Genomic DNA, 19058 nt, shown 5'->3' with positions numbered 1-19058 from the left:
CAACAGCTTGCTTTTCTTTGTACTTACACCGGGTGTTTTTCCGTAATTATGGTAGAAATTATAGCGTTGTAGGAAGAAGAAGGCGCTTGCACGAAGGAAAACGGCCCGATAACGTGGAATAAATTCTCTTACGCGAGATTTCGTACTCGAGAAAATTGCTTTCGAATATCATTCGAGTGCTCCTGTGCGGTAAACGACTTGATAATATGGGATAAATATTCTTCTGCGAGGTTTCGTTTGCGAGAAAATTCGTTTTGGATATTATTCGATTAATTAATTATGTCAATTACAAACGCGCGTTTAATTATGTCAATTACGAACAACGTTAACATTATGGATAATTATTCTCATTACGTAATCGGTCTTATTCAATTTTTAGGATTCGTGTTAGTGACAACAGAAATTATTTGAAATGTTGTTCGTAGCGTCGAATGCAAAACTGTAAATTTAATTGCTGCGCATATTTGAGTATTCACGACCAGTTTCCTCGAAAACAGGGCGTTATCCGAACAAATTCTTTTCCGATTCTATCGCGCTATAATTACCAGGACGTTTCGTGTAATTGATTTTCGACGTGGAAAATCACGCGCAAAACGATCAACCGTCTTAACGTTTTCATCGTTCGTTCGTCGTTCCCTTTAGAAAGTAGACGTTCGCGATGTAGATTCTGTTGGCACAGACAAATACGTCAGTGAATAGACCGACAAGCAGTAATTAAGAATCGACTTTACGGTATCAACACTCTAAATTCCTTCATGGACAATCGCGCAACGACGACGAAGCGGATTGGACAGTTTCGTCTGAATTTCCTGCGACGTAAGGAGCTTAACTCGGACGACCCGGTTTTTCCGGCCTTCGATGAAGGAACACCTATTCCGTCGTTCCTTTGTGCCACTCGGAATTCTTTGTCGCTGTAATAGAGGTAGTTGGTTCAAGAAGAGACCACGACGTCGAAAAGCTATTTGCAAACGTCCAGCAACGACGTTTCATCGTCTTCGTGACTCTGTCGTGCTTCTACAATCTCTCGTAAATAAGCTCGACGAAGTTCGATGAAAATTTGTGGAGAGAAAGTCGACTCTGTTCGGAGTTCCCGCGCGTAATTTATAGAGACATCGTGGCGCGCGATACGGTTGCCAGTCGCGAAGGCAATATAGATGCCTCCGGGGTAATTTCTGTCGCGTTGAACTCCGGCCATGCCGAGCCACCGGCAAGATTGATAACTCTCCGGTAGATTCGCTGGCCTGGTCGGAACCATAGCCGACAAGAAACCGTACTTGGACGACGTTGTGGCGTGCTTTCTTTTCTTGGCGCGTCGGTAGATTCTTTCGTTTCTTACCGAATCTTAAGACAGTGGTGTAAATATCGCGACAAAAGATGCAGTCGAATATTTTTCCTATCTTTTCCTGCTTCCTCGTTTCCTCTTCTTTTCCAAGTAGGTAAGGACAATATCGCTGAAATATGGACGGAGATAACAAGCCGTTGGAGGAAAGTTCCATTTGCCAGTAGTTTGAGCGAGGCAACAAAAACCAGCTGAAAATAAATCAAACAAATAAGTTTTTCAAACGTGTTAAATTTCATTGTCAACTGGTATCTCTAATAATAAATTCTTGCACTTTTGAACTGCGTCTATCTTTCTCTTGCCTAATAAACACGGTTTCGATATTGCATCTACCTTCGAGCGACAGCATATTGCCGATACTGCAATTTCTTTGAACGTCAGGCTATCATAAAATATAGATGGGCAAAAGATAATGACGGATATTCTTGGAACTCCCTTCTGAAGTGGCAGCGTTAAAAAAAATCTCGATTCGATAATATAAATTGATTGGAAAGAAATCGCAGATAAAATATTTCAACGCAACGTTGTTCCTTAACGAAGTAAGAGATACCGTTGTACTGTATAGTTTTGCAGATTAGTCGAATATGACAATACGATTCGATTATCGTAGCTATTATCTTGTAGCGCGCTCGTACATAATCGATGGAAAGCTAAAGCCACGCTAATAGTACATGGGACCGGTTGCTAATTTCGTAGCGTAGGCAAGAAAGCAAATTTTCTCGTCAGAACGCGAGGTAAGCGATCTTTGGCTATGCTTTACACACGTAGGAGCGCGTTATTCGTCGCACGCCGCTTGCCAACTGCCGAGGCTCCATTCTCTCCTCTTTTCTCTCTCCCTCTTTCAATGTTGCTCGCTTTGCTCCTATTTTGCTGCCGCATAAGGCGGCCGTTAAATAAAGTTTCACCCTTGCACAGGCAGCCCTCGTCTTTCCTCCTCACCGACTACGTCTTTCTCTCTTGAACAAGATAAAACTACCATATTTTTTATCCTCTTTCGCTCCCAGAAGAAATCTATGCCGTGGCCTTGATTAAAACTCATCGGATATTTTCTTCTTAATCTTCTTGCATCGCTACACATAACTTTTTACGCGTCGATAACGAGTTTCAGGTAACGTTAACTCTTATCCTAGAGGCAAGAATTGCCGGCATCGTCACCGATGCATCGTGAAAATTTAAGTACGATTTATTGAGAGTACAGATATTATTTCGTGGTAGAGGCGATATGGCAAAAGGGACTGTTGATCATCGAGAGTCATCGTTGAAGTTATTTTTACACGTTCGCTTTGTAAAGTCAAATTTCACTATGTAAACGCGAGCCTTTCGGATTCCGGTTAGTTATCGAACACGATATTATACACGGCGCGTTGTATTTCATACTATTTATTATTTAACGTACTTGGAAAAGTTTATGATAGAAGATTATGAATAATTAATGAATTAGAAGATTATGATCTCCATTTGAAATGTCTGAACACGTGTGAATGTTTTATTTCTCTATACGCTATGTCCTATTGAAAAACGTGTATCGGATCCACGCGTTATTTTTGCTTCGTTAGTTTGGTTGCGAAATTGTTAATTTACGGTCAATTAAAAGCCAACGAGAAGAATTTGCCGTAAAGCGAGAATTTTCGTTGAATTCGGAGATGGCGAACAGTTTTCGAATACCCAACGACAGATGTCCTTGCTTATTCGCAGTTCACGCTCGTTCACTCGCCGAACAAATCTCGAAAATGGATCAGCCAAGGGATATACACGGTGGCATGGCCGTAAGTGGATCAAAGCGGTATAGTTCGTCCCGTGAATCGCTTTTATCCATTCACAGGAGGAATTTGCACGAACCGAGAACGCGTGCGTGCGCCCGTGTGCGTCCTCGTACGTGTTCGTTGGATTTGTTCTCATGCGAGATCGTGCCTCTGCTTGCTCTGTCGCAAGGTATTTAAACGGTTTCATGCGTGCAAAAGGAAGCCGTCGCCTGCGCGTTAAATCACCTCAAAGCTCATCGTCCATCCCAGAACTTGTTCCCTGGAAATCAAGTCGTTTCAAGATCTTGAAACTTGCCTCGGATATTCTTGCCAATTGCACTGGCGCCTCGTCGAGATTAGATTTGCGTGTACATAGTAGCAAGGCACGATAAAAGTATCGATTCTTATGTGTTCCGATTAATATATTTGTATAAAACGTACAAGTTGGTTTGCAAAAGACGATACTACGACGTCGATATCGTGCGCTGACATCATAGTCAGAAAAGTACGAATATTAATTTTCAAAAGTTCCTCTTCTTTTTCTCGACAGCGATTATCTGTCGTTAGATGGTAGCACGATAGCGATAAAAAACTAAACTAACGATCTTTTAATAGAAATGAGCAAATATCTTTTTGTCATAATTAACAAAGAACCTAGTAATTTAGCCTATAACGAAGTAATAACACCAAAGTCTCCTTTCAAACCGTTCGACTTTGACTTGCAACATTTTTCATTTAGAAATAATAATATAAATCAAGACTACGATATTAAGTGGCTGATGCTGTATATAGGGATCGGTATTTTCCGAAATCATAAATTGCCGAGAGGATTTCATATTTCAAGTTCACCATCTCACCCCGTGATACTTTACCAAGTTTCTTCTCGATTGATCACCGGTTCGCGAAAGAACAGATTTCAAGTCACGTTGCTGATTAATAGATTTCTCTCTCCCACGGTCCGATCGAATATGAAAAATACTGAAGTAAAAGTGGCAAAGTAGATCGTGTAGGGTCTGGTTAGGCAGGGGCTGATTAGCCAGAAGCAGTGGTTGCGGGAATATTTGCGTCATGGCGCGTCGTTTCTTGTTAACGACACGGGGTCCGGTCGCGTTACGACCGCGTATATTTCACCGTTTTACGACGTTTTCGGCGATGGTTTTACGGCGCTTCGCGTGTACGATGATCGCGTCGCGATGAACACGAGAACGAGCACGATTAGAGAGAGCTCCTTGGAAAGAGACGAGTTCTTGAGCGAGCTGACAGAGAGAGGATTCAAAAAGGGAGAGAGAGAGAGAGAGATAGAGATAGGGAGAGAGCAGAGGAAAGACAAAGAGACTAGCGAGGGAAAGAGGTGGCGCGATTGAGCGAGGTCTGGGTGGAAGGGAAGTCCCTGACCTGGTCACCTAAGCGTTCGTCTCTTTCATTCCTCGGCGAGTTTACCTCGCAGTTTCTTGTGGTATTACGTTTATGTCATCTCTGCGCTTGGATCCCTTTTCTGACGCGTAATTAGCCAGACATTAAGACTACCCTAACCTCAGAGATCCTTTTGAAATATCATCTGAAAAAAATTCCAGCCTGTCATTTAACAGTCCTATCTATTCAAGATATTACCTCGAAAGCTGGTAATTTCTTGGTATTCGTATTTAGGAATTGTAGAGATCTCAACACTTATGTTATGTATGTATGTGATAACTTCGTTTTTGTTGATTTTCTAATTTTTATGCTACTCGAAGGTTAGAAGAAATACTTCGATGTAATACAATTTAAAATGAAAACGATTTGTCAGGTTCAATGGTATGAAGAAAGATAAGATTGTAAGAGTACCGTGATACACAAAGCGTTGTACAAAGCCAGTGACACAGTTAACGCTATAATTATCGATGTTTTTGAAATATTCAGATAACAGAAACCTACGTCTAATCTCTGATTAATAATTAATAATTAATCAACGGTGCAGTGAATTTTAAAATTGTCACCCTATAAAGCTCAGAAAATATAATTTGTCGTGTCTCTTTTCTATGATATTCGATCGTGATCTAATTATACAAATATACACTGTAATTGAAATCTGTCGTTTATGTAATATTTTTGCACGTAACAGATCTCGATCCGTAAACGAATAAAAATTAAAACTTACCAAATTCGACTACCGCGTCGTGTCTAATTGGACCTTAAAAGACTTTGAAAATATAAATAAATAAATAGGTCGTGTAGACGCTTCCTTCTCGTAAGTTGTCTCAGTTTGCAATTATTTTCTTGGTTGCCTCGCCTGTTCATCGGTCGCTTCTTATCGATCCATTCTTCCTCGTTGGTCGCCTGTACGAGATTCGTTGTCGGTTAAAATCCGGTTGGTGGAAAGGGGGAAGGAAGTAGTGGTAGACTCGCGGCGCGCGTTAGCTCGAATTAATGATTTTCTTCGAAAATTGCACTCTCCGCGAGGTGCACGATGCATCGGAAGCTCGTTAAAGAACCGGCTGGTAGCACACTCGATGCTCGCGCGGCGCTCGGTCAGAAAAAGGGTCCCGGTGTGAACAAGTGTACGTGATTTATAGCGCGCTCATTAATCACGTTAGGTTTCCTCGGCCCACTCCGCCTCCTTATTAAACCACGATTTCATCTCATTGTCCGTAAAGACAAAGGCAGAGACGCGGCGGATCATAAACGCGTACAGAAGCTGCCTGTCTGTTATATTGTATACGTCTATGCAGTACAATGTAACCGGTGCGCGCACCGGTCGAACACGAATTTCTCCTCTCTCCGGTACCGTCGTAAACTTGCCAGCCACTGTTACGCCGCATTAATTATTATTGCTTGTATATAGCATATACATGCCGAGTTTCCGTATACACGCGGTTCGCACAGTTTTGCCGGGAGACACGGAGGATCGTTCAAACGGATTAATCTTGTGGATGTCGTACGATCATCTGGTCCTTTCTCGCTTGATACTTTTTCCTTTCTATTCGCAACGACTGCGTGACGAGAAAATATAATTACGACCCGTATGATCGAACGTAGTAGCATCGTCGATCAACTTTCGTAATTTAACGTACAGACAAAACATTTCAACAAGCAGAAACTTTATGGTGATATCATGTACTATTCTTATTCCTTTCTTCCGAGGCAGAGTTTTACTCTGCATACAATCAAATGTAAATTAGTTTCGTAGCACTTAACTTCTTAACCCCTTCCAGGGATTAACAGGCAATTGACATTTCTTCCTAACTGATTCATACTCGATGAACTACTTTCGGAATCCTCGCGTATTCGCATAGAAGTCATATAATAATAGTAATAATAATAATAATAATAATAATAAGATGGTATTAAGCGCCTCGTATATGTATAGTGCCATTTTTCTTTTTGTTCGTCGGCGCGCCTCGTTTCGTCCCCGATCGTTTAACCTTTCAAACAATTATTACCAGAAAATATTCGACGCTAATAATTGGAATGTTTGTGATTTCAGGTGAGTCCAGACGCCCGAGACAGCACGACACAGCAAATTCAATCGAAACTAGGCAACTATTCTCTGGTGAAGCATCTTCTGGACGAGCCGAAACGGCTGATCGGCATCGAGGGTGTACCGCCGAGCCCTGCTCCGCCCCCGGCCGCGTGCATTCGACTGAGTTCCAATTCGGTTGGCGCAAATTCCAGGAGCTCGCCCTCCTCCCAGGAATTCAAGAAACCCGGAGGACCGAGAACCGATGCCGGCGGTTCGTCCTCGTCGACTTCGTTGTCGTCCTCGTCGACGAGTCATCAACGCGGCGGTTTCGTGAAACCGGCCGATGGAAAGCCGCCGTATGGAGGCCGGGGTAGTTACCCCGGTCAGCCGGTGAAGCACGGGGGCAACAGCAACGATCATCGGAGCCACGGTTTATTACCCGCCAAAGGGCCGCCCACGAATTCACCCGGGAACGGTACGCTCTTTGGCAATTCGAATATCGGGAATTCCAGCGGCAGCAGGCTTCACTCTGCAGGCAGCAGACTGTCCAGGTTACCTCTCGATAACGTGAGTATCGATTTCCATTGTTTCGTGGCCATCGCCGCCTCCACCGCTTCTTCCTCCGCTTCCATAGCTTCCCGTTCACTTTCTCTCTCTCCCTCTCTCTTTCCTCTGTGCCACGCTCTCGTCCTTCCGCTCGTTCTTGTTTACACGAGTGAAATGTCGCCGTTGCACAAGGATACGTCTTCCTATTGCGTTATGTGTGTTTTCTTCGACGTTTTCTTCTCTAATCGCTTTATCAACTCTCGTTGATCAGCTATTTTATTTCTTCCTTCCCTTCCCATTTATCACTGAACGAATCCGGAATGCGAATCGGCGGGTAGGTAACTGAATCGGGGTGGTTGCGGTTGCACTTGTTGCGCGATTAGTATTCATCGAATACCGGAGCTGCTCGTTAAAACGTTTATGATCGCGGATAACAACAGGGATTTATTTGCAGTAGTATAGCAGCGGCCGTTTAGTCGACAAGATTTTTCTCTCCTATGTTGCGAGTCTGTGTTTCCGGTAACTGTAGTTTTGAGTTCACGTTTCAGTTGCATGTTCATTGACGACAGTTCATATCATTTTACGTGTTCGAAGAGCGAGTCGAGAATCTTCGCGTGGAATCATAGTGCCAAAAAGTTGTTTCCATTATCGATCTTTGAACCAGAGATCAAACATTCTGGGACATTAATCGGTGCGAAGCAATAATAAAGAGGTTATTATCGATTCTTGCTTTCCACCCGTCTTCCTGTCGAAACGTTCTCAATCTCGGTATTCGATGAAAGCTTCGCGGCGACAGGTTCGTTGACGGGAAACGAATTGCTTTTCAATAGAAATCTCGCTGGAGGAATACACGCGATAGGGAGAAGGGTACAACCCGGAGAAATGGGAAGAAGGGGGCGAGTTTGGTCGAGCCCTATTACGCGTGACTCCTCGAGGTGCAAATTTCATTCAGATTGACTATCGATCGAGTCTTCTCCGATCCGGTCTGCACCGTGTTTCTATCGTTTTCTCTGTTCGAGCACGCTGGAAGTACCACTCCTCCCTTCCCTGCTCTACTTATACAATTAGAGTTAGCCGGAGAAGCACCGGCGTTCTCTCTTCGCTCTGCCATAGTCGAGATAATTGATTCCCCTATTGGTCCTTCGTTTTTCCCCCATTCTTTCCTTTTATCCGGTCGTTCTCGTTTTCATCCGCGAAATTAGCTTGGAATTACACGTGACATTCGAGAGAAGCGGGAAGCGAAGACAGAAATAAACTACCGGTCATTAGTATTAAGATACTAGTTACATCTCTTGGAAAATCACCAAGAAATTTACTTTATTTAACGTTTTGTATTATAAGACGCACGCGTGTCTTAAAAGTCAAACTAACCAACTTCGATTATTCTCAATTTCTTAGTTTCGTTACATAAGTATACCTACTATTAATGTTCGATTCTTATGCAACGAATGACTTGCCTGCGTAAACTCATTTATCGCGAGAAGATCAATTTGTACTGGATATCAACGAGTGTCTCACAATAATTTGTCGTCGATCGTTGATATCAATGAACTTGACAATTTACAGGCTAAAAATTTCTCTGTTATAATTTCATAGGTTTTACGTCAGACACCTCGCAATTTGCAAGATTTTCTGGTAAAACCTCGTTTGTTTTAGCGCCGATCGTATTGTTACGCAGGACAATTTGTCGATAATACCCTCGGTAACTTATCATTCGTAACTTGTAAAATTTCGCTAACGATATTTGTTACGTCGCGCAAGGCATCTGCATGCCATCCGGCGCTGCTTGACCGCCAACGGTCTGCGCATCGTCCTTCGACCCTCAATAAATCCAAGGAACCCGTAAAACAACAGCTTTTAATGCTATTGTTTTGACAAATGTCGTCAATTTACGGAATAAGCTCCATATCCTAGAGATGCTTTCTGTTTATAGTCAGTTTAGAAAGGCCCTTGGATTTACTACACGCTGTTAGGAAACCCGGAGAAAGCAGGTAATGACTTAGCAAAAAACGAATGTTTAATCACCTGGAAATCCAGGTTTTCCGTTAAACAAGACATCAACTAGCAACATTGGTAGGAGGCTCCATCCCCTCTGGTCATTCTTTAACATTGACTTAAACCAATGGTCATTGTAGGTGCCCTCACTCTACTCACGAAAGGTGTGAACAACGAATCCACGTCCTTAATAAAAAGGGAAACACCCACACCGAGCTTTCTTCTGTAATCCTACGAAAACGAACTACAGTGTTCCTACAACATTCATCCTGTCGATTACGAGGCTACTTCGGTTGTCTCTCTTACTCGTTCCTTGACTACGTCATATCTTAGGATATCGTCTACGTTACTGCATATCAGTGTAAAACGTTTATAGCTCTGTTAATCACAATGTTATACTTATTCAATCACCCCTATTATCCTAGCTGAAATAAGGGGATCGATCTATTCGCGGTGTCGATTCTTGCAATCGTAACGGGAATTTACGACTCCCGTTGACGCGCACTCTCGCAACCGCGTCTCCCCGCGATAGGCCGAAACTACAATATTAATCTAAGTACGCAACAGGAACATTTATGCCCGGCAATCTATATATCTCACCACTGTTGCCAAGGTAAACGATACCCAATCATGTTACGAATTTTTCTTCGTTTTTTTTTTTCGATTCGTCAGCACCCTCTTCCGCAATTTTTCGCATTTCATCCCCTATTTGCGACTATCCCGTTTCCTTGGATTCACCGTCGCTGTGTCCTCCGGCTAACAGTCAGCAGACTCTATCCCTTCTCGCTCCGTTTCTCCGCCATCATTTTTAGCCTTCCAGGTCCACGGATTTTCCCCATTGTCTCCGCGTTTTCCTCTCAGCAATGACTACTCGACGACTCGTTCTCCGCTCGTAATGGATCCTGGCCGCTCTTCGCAACGTCTTTTTTCCGCGAGTGTTGATTAATGATCGCTCGAGAGCTCGTGATAAATCGCGGGAAGAACTCCATGAGAGTTTCACGGCGCGGCACCGGGCGAGCGGCCACCGTGTCGTCGAATTGGAATCATTTTAATTAACAGTCGCGCGGAATGTGCCGCGTCCGACTTGCTTATCGTCGTTTAATTCCATAGACATCGCCCCAGAAAGGCAAACGTAGCAAGCTTGCAGGAAGAATGGAAAATACATTTACTCGATCTTCCGATTGATTGCATTTTGATTCTACCGTTAGTTTAACTTTGTTATTTCAGAGTTTAAAGGTACAAGAACGTATTAAAGGTACTAAACGATACAAGACGCAGAAATCGTAATATTCGCTATAATATTTAACTATCAAGATAAATATTTGTCTGGTTCTGCTTCTTTGATCTTAAAGGAACTGAATCTTAATTAAAAAATGAATTCATCGAGAATATGAATTTGCATAAACACGCGCTGCTTGGTGACCGGTTAACGAGACGAAAGTTAATCGAACCTGTCTTTTCTGTTTCAGGGAACAAGTTCGAGGCCTGGTCCAACCGAGAGTTCCGCGGATGTAGAGAATATTTTAAAGGTAAGAGGTCGATAAATTAACCTTATCCTACTGGTGATATCTGTAATAGTTTCTGAACGTCGAAACGACAGCACGGTTTTACGAAACAACGCGACTGCCGGTGTACGCGTTCCTCGCGAAAAACGTCGAACTTTGCCTTCAGCCTGACCATCGTTGCAAGTTCGGCTTGGTCGATAAGCCAATTTTCTCGCCGATACAACGCTATCTCATTCGCGGTCATATCGTGGCTGTCGTTCAACCGAATCGACCCACCGGTTTGGTTCGGCCGTATCGGCTTTCGTCACCGCTGCTCGGGCATACACTTTCGCACCCTACAGGCAACGGGAACTTTGTCGCCGGTCGTTAATAGAATCGGCCAACCTTCCAGTCTTTTTCTTTTCCACCGCGAGAACCCACGATCGATCGATCGAGGCTATGAGGTATGCGTTTCTGAGGAAAGGAAAAAGAAGCCGAACCGCGCCGCTTCGTACAACGTCGAAACGACGTGTCTATTTATAGGAACGTGTCCTTGAGGCATAAGTTCGATTCGAGCTATTTCAGGCTCGTAAATCCGCGGACATGGCCGTGAAACCGATCGAAAATTTAGCCAAGTGTTGGTTGATTGGTCGAGACGGTAACTAGACGTCGTTCGTTTTCCTCGCTCGACGCTTACGCTCGAAAACGACGCATCGTGATTTCAGGGAACGAGAGAGTCAAAGGATTCCTCGGTGAGTCGCTCGAGGCACTTTTACTAGCTGGCGAACGACGTTTCAGCGACATGGAATGTACGAGGTTCTCGGGAATAGCAAAGCCCTGAATTCTGTTCGTCCTTTCGAGAGGTCCTCGAGTCACGTGCCGCCGTGATTACCGGCAGTCTCCATCGGCGCGCAATCGCGTTCCCGTTTAAATCAACACCGCAAAGCGAGACTAGGTTTCCGGTGATCCTCTGGATCGAGTTTTCCGTAATCGACGATGCTTCGTTGCTCGTGCACGAAGTCTGGTTCCGCTCTCCGGTGACTTTCGATCGACGACACGGCTGTGATATTCGAGATTTCAATTTTTCGTCGAAACGATATATACGCGACAGTATCGAGAGAAAGACAGAAGCCCCGGAGTATTGGCCCGAAACAATTTGCCCCGCGTGTTTCGTGAACCCGATTCCATCGGTGCAGACAGCTGGACTCGATACACGGTTGCAATCGGGCTGATAAACTGCCGGCTGACCCAGTTCTATTCGTGAATAGAGAATAATGATGGCGCGGGAATAGCTGGCTCGCTCGTGGGAGTCTAGGAATTCGATCTTCCCGACTGCCTTCGACGAGACACGGACAAAATATCTGGTCCGGTTCGGAACGCCCATCGTTTTAACTCGTCCATCGTCCCTATAACGAGATTTTCGGTTATAATGTTCTGGTTTCGGGACCGATAAAAGCTCGCCCCAACTCCAATGTTAATTTATGGACACGGCTTAACAGCGATTATCAGCGAATTGATATCATTATGGAGCTACAATACTGTGACACGCTTGATCGAGTATCGAAATATGGTGGCAGCGATGGGATGTCCTTGTCCGTGTGCCATCCATGGGGATCGATTAATACCTGGTCGCTGTGGGCGGTAACCGTTTTCCCTTTCGATCAAGATGTCGTTTAATTTCCTCTTCATACGCCTCTATCTATCTCTATGTATCTTCCATGTGTTTCTTGAATGTACAGTGATTACAAGAGGTATGTGCACACCGTTGCATTTATTACAGTATTTACATACCAATTAACTAGGTTCAAGCAAGTTACGTTTCTTATCACGTAGTACAACTTTCGTACGATTACGAAGATTTGTAATGAAATGTAATCTGATATAAAAACACTTCGTGGGAAAATATGGGTGTATGCAAATACCTTTTGTAGCCACTGTACATTACGGTATGTTTCTTGATCGAAATCGTTGTAGGATATGATTGGGGAAATGTTGGTTCGTGTAGATAGTTAGGCAAGCGTTTATCAGGCTGTCATACAATAGATCGTTTTCCGATTGTAGAAACTTTCGTGACTACGTTCTCTTAATTCACTCTTGAACGTCGTGTCGTCGGCAATGAGACTTTTACCGTGTTTCCTGTTAATAACTAAGTAAATTAATTAACTCGCTAAGTAAATGCATGCTCGTATTGTAATTTTCTGTGATGTGTCGCTTTAAACATTCATCAGAAACAGTAACGTCAAAGAGAATCTTGATCCGTACGAGTGTCGTTATCCATTCCGACAGAGAAAAGCAAAAAGAATAAAAAAAAGGAAGAAGTGTATTTCGACAAAATGACGTTTTTACAACCGCGAAGTGCAGAATAAATCTGTAAAAAAAAGAGCGATATATCTGTAGTACGGAGGAAGAAAGGTCATGTATTTTACATGTGTGTCAAATTCGGAAAACATTATTCATTCGACATGGAGCAATCCTGACAACCACTCTGTACATTTCCAACAATACATCTTCGAGTATTGCGTCGTTTCCTTGAAACCGCAATGAAACGAGACGAACTTTTTAATCTCTTCGAACAAGAATATCCTCTCGAATGTAGAACGTTTAAGGCTTTCCGTTTCAGCCTTCTCTTGACCAGCGTTTCTTTCATTCATCATCGAATCGATATACGTCTGCATAATTCAACAGCGTCAGAGGAGCAGGGACTCGAAAGTCTCGCAGATTCGTCGACGAAACGGGACATCCGCTCGCGCCGTGTTTCCAACGAGAGAGGGAGAGAGGGGAGAGAGAGAGAGGGAGGGAGAGAAAGAGAGAAAATCGAGTCGACGTTACCGTTCTCCGAGCTTTTCCACTTTCAGCGCGAATTTATGACGATACTACCGGGCAGTCGTCGACGTTGTAGCTCCGCTGGGTTCAACTGTGCCCCCTTTTCCCGCCGTATCCTCCTTCCTGCAGACCGGCCTAGCCGTTTGGTATAGAAGCACCGTCGAGGCCCATGAATTATTCTCACGGCTCTGCCCGTGGGAAAATACGAGAGTTGCGCCAGTAGGCATCGTAAATGCGGCTGCTAATTGCGCTGGCCGACGACGACCGTTAGCGTGGATCCTGAATATCGCGTTCTTTCGCCACCGTTATCGTCCCTTTCCCTCGCCCAACCCTCAACCCCTATATCGGACATTGTCCGCCTCCGTCTCCGACTCCACGAGCCGCCTCCATCCTGCGGTGTTCCTCTTTCTACTCTGTTCGTCGATTAATCGAGAGATTTTCAGCTTCCATTACGGTTGACTAGACGGCCTCGTGCCCACGGCGATATTTAGGGAGCAAACTCTTGCCGGACGATCGCCATTGCCGCAGGATCTCGCGTTCGAGCTTTTTCCAGCTTAAATTCGATTCCCGTGTAGTCCCTATAAATCGCGGCTAATCCAGTTTTCGGCCCACGCGCACGGTTCGTCGGGCTCTCTCCGTGCATTCGATCGCCGATTCCCAGCTTCCAGTCTCGTTGCGCTTTTTTCCCTTTTGCGTTAGTTGGTGAACCGTTAGCTTCTCTCCGGTTTCGCTTTTCCATCCCCCTCCGGAACACGATCGGTTGGTTAACCGTACACGCAGGGAGAAGACAATTAGACCGAGTTAATAAGGTCAATTCGAGGTTGATCGAGTTAACTCGCAGCCAAATGCTTTGCAGTCGAGACTCGATACCCAACGCCCGACCCTCCAGATCATCTCGCGACGAAGTACCGTTTAGTTTCATTTTGGTTTCACGATGGAAATGTTACCCTTCTAACGACGCCATACACTCGTTCGGATTAGTCAAGTTAGTTGAATTCAAGCAACTCGAAGTACTCGTATTACCAACATTGTCCGTTTTCGGATTTAAACGTACTTAGTCCCTCCCTTGACACTTTTTCGTAATATCGTCCGTTATAACAATATCAAAGGTATTAAAATATCGCTTGTCTGAATAATTTTTCACTTCTATACGAGTTCGTCGATTTACCAGTTATTTTTAAAGTACACGTCTTCTTTCGATATCGTAGGACTATAGAATTTTCATAAAGCACGAAACTGTTAAATTCGGCGATCGTAAGCTAAAATCGTAAACAGAAAGAAGACTAGAAACTCGAAAGGATATTTCAAATAGACGGCAGGCTCGCACCGATGAATTGGTTTCGGTGGATGGCGGAATTCCAGTCGCTCGACTAATCTGAACGAGGTTTCCATCTAACCTGTGCATGAAACTGATGGTCGCATCGGTCGTCAGGGTGCATCTTCGAAGGGAAACAGCAAGTGTTCACCTACGATCTCACGGGACCTCTCGAAGAGACGTTTCACGGAATGCCGTTACGACTTCGTCGCGTGACGAGATAAAAATACGCGCCCGTATTCCTCTTTTCCCTGGAAAAATCCGTCGCGTTCGTCGAATGGAATATTCGACAAGGATAATATTTATCCGAGAAACAGAGCCGGGCTGTCCGACGTTTGGAAAAACCATGGCTGAAATAAAGGATTGCATCGAGAATGGTGATGGCGCGCCGTAAATTCACAGGGGGGTTGATCGCGGGGGATAAATAAAAGTTGCAGCGCGATATATCCTCTGTGTGAAAATGGAATACGCGTTGAACGTGACGATCGATCTGCAACGGCGAATCGGCATTTTCGATTCCATGGTCTTCCCGTTGGTCCATTAGGCGAGCACAGGGAAACTGCTCGTAGCTCAAGGTCCCGCAAATGCGATCTTGCGAGTTTCCTTCGACAGCCACTGCATCGAGCGTCGACCACTCGGTAACGGGTTTTCAATCCTCCTCGCGTGCCCAGCATAATTATCGAACTGCATTACGGTGCTCGTGCGACGCACCAATAATACACCCTCGTTCATTAGGATCAGGGGCCGAAAACAACAGTTATCTTTACCATTTTCACGCAAGTAGTTTTGGCAAATTTTTGCCTGCCATTTGCGCAACGATGAATGCAAAAGTCTAATCTTTTAATCCTTTCCTCCGCTTATCTGGATCAAGTATTACGTTCTATAGATGTGTCCTGGTACTTATGAACAGGAATGTGTACGTATCCCCATTCTACGATCATGATTTCGAAAAGACTGGATGGCCAATAGTAAAACAAACGATATTCGTTATCGTTCGACAAATTACTGGCGGAGGGTCGCCTTCGTCCTCTTCATTCAAGTTCCTTCACCCCTTGTCGAGGCGCAGCTTTTGTAAATAGCCCTAGCTGTGACGATACATGCGATTTTGTTGGCCGGCTCGTAGTCACGCTACGGATCATCGAACCCCTTTGTTCTCTCGCCTGTTAGGAATAAATAATTCAGCGACTGTCGCGGAGGGCGGATTATCTTATCGTAGCCGTAACTGTTTTCCAAGTTTTCGGAGGTTTCTCCGGCTCAACCGGCTTTATTCGTTCGATCATTCGGCGATCCTAATCTAAACGTCATCAGTAAACCGGCAATATCGTTGTGAACTGTATAAGTTGGAATATCTGTATAAGGACGGTGTGTAGATGTTTCACGCGAGGGTAAAAGGAAAGGAAATTCAATTTGGAACGGTCGATTTTCTTCTGGGAAGTAACGCGTTCGACTTGGGTTCAACGTTTCGATCCCATCGATCGTGGTCCCACGGATCCATTAGATGGCTCGTGGAATCCCCATAACTCGCGGTGGCGTTTCGTGTTCACGAGGAATAAAGCGGCTGGCCGCGAATGTAACTGGTTCGCACGAAATGGTACGTCGCGCGGAGAGGGTGACTCAGCCCCCGGAGAATTCTCTCCTCTTGGCAAACGTGTCGAGTCCTTTTTCGTTCGGCCCTGTGTGTCGTTCGTCGGCGTCGTGCCCGTGGTCGTCGAGCGGCGGGATGCAAATGGACGATTTCGTACGCGAGTCACGCGTGTCTCGGAGCTGCACACGGCCAAGCGAGAATAATAAGTCGCGATTAACGACACCAGTTCGTTCGCTTCGTTTCGTCTCTTTTACTTTTTTTTCTTCTTTTCTCTCCATTCTTCCTTTTTTCTTTTCTTTCTTCGTTTGTTCGCATCCCTGAATCGATAGCCGCGAACGATTCTGCATGCGAATCGCATCTTCGGCTCGACCGCGTTTTTCTCTCTGTTAACTCACCAAGTTTTCTCCGCTGTTTTCTCTTCTGCAGATCGTGAGCATTCGCGTACCGGCCTTTCATTGTACAAATCGATTAATTAACGCTTTCCGGTACACTATGATAATATCGGTAGCTACTTAATTACACGTATCCTGTTATTATTATTTTTAATAGCGATACAAAATGATACGAGAATCGTATAGCGTGCGAATACTAAATCTATTCGTTGCAGATATTCAATTATCGTTGAAAATCGTAATTGTTTCTTTGTTTTACACGAAATAAAGAAAACGATCCTGTGGCGATGGCTGCTTTCTTTCTTCTCTCGATAGATCGTTGACGATCGTAATACATCTTGTCTACCATATTATCAAAGGTTTAATGGCATCTGTTCTCTCTAAAAATTCGATACAATCAGAAACCTGTAAACATACGCATATCAGAGAGAATGCAGTCGTCTCATAGATTTGGTCTTCCATTGTCCTTCTCGCGAATGTCGGTCGATGATACGCATGATCGAAATGCAACAGCGCCAATTAACGCAACACTCGTGTGGACGGTCGATGACGCGATTTTCGTTGGTGGGAAAATGTGGAGCGGAAAAATATCGGAACGTTAACTGGTAACGATGTTCTGCCGTGCGTTTCCGCTCGAAGGATAACGCTGCCATTGCCGTTCACCGTTATATTCACGACGCGCCGCGATACATTATGCATGATCGTGGAGCGATCCCGCCGCGGTTGCATTATTCTTTTTCGCAGGACAATCTATATATCTCTGTGTATATGCGATATACAATATTTCGCGTATCGTTGCGCCGTGTTTTTCCGCGGACGCTGCATATTTCCCAACTCGATTGCTAAACGATGAAAACCCTATTCAACGTTGCTGGAATACGCTGATACATATGTACACGCATTACCATTCATATTCGGACAATGTAGCCGATTTGTAACAACAATGCATGAACGTTAACAAAATGCGTAAACGAATGAAAGATCGATGATCAGAAGCAACATTTATCCGAACAGTCAACAGATATTAAACGTATTTAATTGAGATTTCAAATGAGAACAAGATCCAAGTATAAAGATTCAAGGATCGCAGTAGGGCTGAGCGTCCGATAATCTGTAATTTAGCATTCTGCGTAGTAATAATAATAATTCGCTGTAACTGTCGATAAAATTGATCGATAAAATAAAATTGTCGATAAAACTGGAGATGAAAACAAACCGGAGATCGTCGTTCGATCGAAAGCAACTTGGAACGATAAGAAACTAACCGTTGCTTTTTACAATAAATTTCTTCAATCGAATCGCTTTGCCGCCTTGGAAAGGGAAACCTCGTTTATGGAAGCGCGTGGATCATCAGGTCGAAGATCTGTTTCGATTCATACGCGTGGGTGCCAAGCAGCTGGGCCAGATCCCCAATTTATCGCGCGTCAAATCGGTAGAGATGTTCAAGAACCTGTGATGACATACAGGACCCTCTGGAACATCCACTTCAAACCGGAGATCTTTCGTCGAAACGAACGCCCTCAGCTAATGCGACTCTTTAAAAAACCTCAGGTTACTTTACACAGTGTCTCCGTCTCTGCACTCAAAGTTCTCGTCACATCGCACGCGTCGCGCATTTGGTCGGTTGCGACGAACGTCGCACGAGGACGCACATTCGTGTCGACATCGTCGACGATGCAGCCCGTTTTCCCACGTTGAATAAAACGAGGAAGACATCCACGTCCACGTTTCTCGACGCACGTGCGTTACATAGCGCGTGATTCTCACGTGGGCAGTGTTTAAAAGCGACGTTGATTGCGACGTCGACTAAGCCGTGTCACGGTTACAACGTGCACGTGCACGTAGACGCCGACGAACCGTGGATAGCTCGATATTCACGTTTCTGTCATCGAAGCAGGAACAAACAGGCGCGAACTTTCGCGAGCTTATCTTCCAAAGTTGCATCGGGCACAGTGGAACTTTGTCCTATCGTATACTGGTTATACGAACAAGTTAATACTCGGCTTCGAGTATGGAGATTCATAGCCGAGCCTCTATTAACGGAATTATTATCGGACGTAATTACAATTGCAGCAATAGGCGTTCTTATAATGGATCAATGCGTCATAATCGATATATGCAATCGTTTATTTGTATCATGAATAAATTCCACGTTTAAGGAAGGAGTAGTACGCTATACAGGACCGCTATACAGGAATAGCTTAAACAAAGCGATAAACGAGCATACTCGATTTCAATTTCCCCGAGAATTGACTTCTATTAGTCGGACTAATAATACGAGATGAAGAGATTCGCTCGGTTATTCGGGAATTTTATAATAATGTTATTTACCATATAAGTGCGAAGATAGATATCTACACGTACATCTCGTAAGAACGCTTATAGAAGTAACGCAGAA

General features: G+C 44.3%; 1 protein-coding gene across 10 annotated transcripts in view; it reads left to right on the top strand.

Moving 5' to 3' along the window:
- lilli (AF4/FMR2 family member lilliputian) overlaps positions 1-19058 on the top strand; it is a 168509-nt gene that overhangs the window by 96488 nt on the left and 52963 nt on the right. For all 10 annotated transcript variants that reach the window (XM_069114993.1, XM_069114991.1, XM_069114992.1 and 7 more), the window contains 2 exons: positions 6545-7087; positions 10531-10590. In XM_069114993.1, the coding sequence (XP_068971094.1) occupies positions 6545-7087; positions 10531-10590 (603 nt within the window). The remainder of the gene's footprint in view (positions 1-6544; positions 7088-10530; positions 10591-19058) is intronic.

This window comes from Bombus flavifrons, chromosome 6, assembly GCF_040668555.2.
Source record: "Bombus flavifrons isolate JBK064 chromosome 6, iyBomFlav1_principal, whole genome shotgun sequence".
Taxonomy (NCBI): domain Eukaryota; kingdom Metazoa; phylum Arthropoda; class Insecta; order Hymenoptera; family Apidae; genus Bombus; species Bombus flavifrons.
Note: the sequence above shows the minus strand (reverse complement) of the source record. Positions and strands in the feature narration are given on the sequence as shown.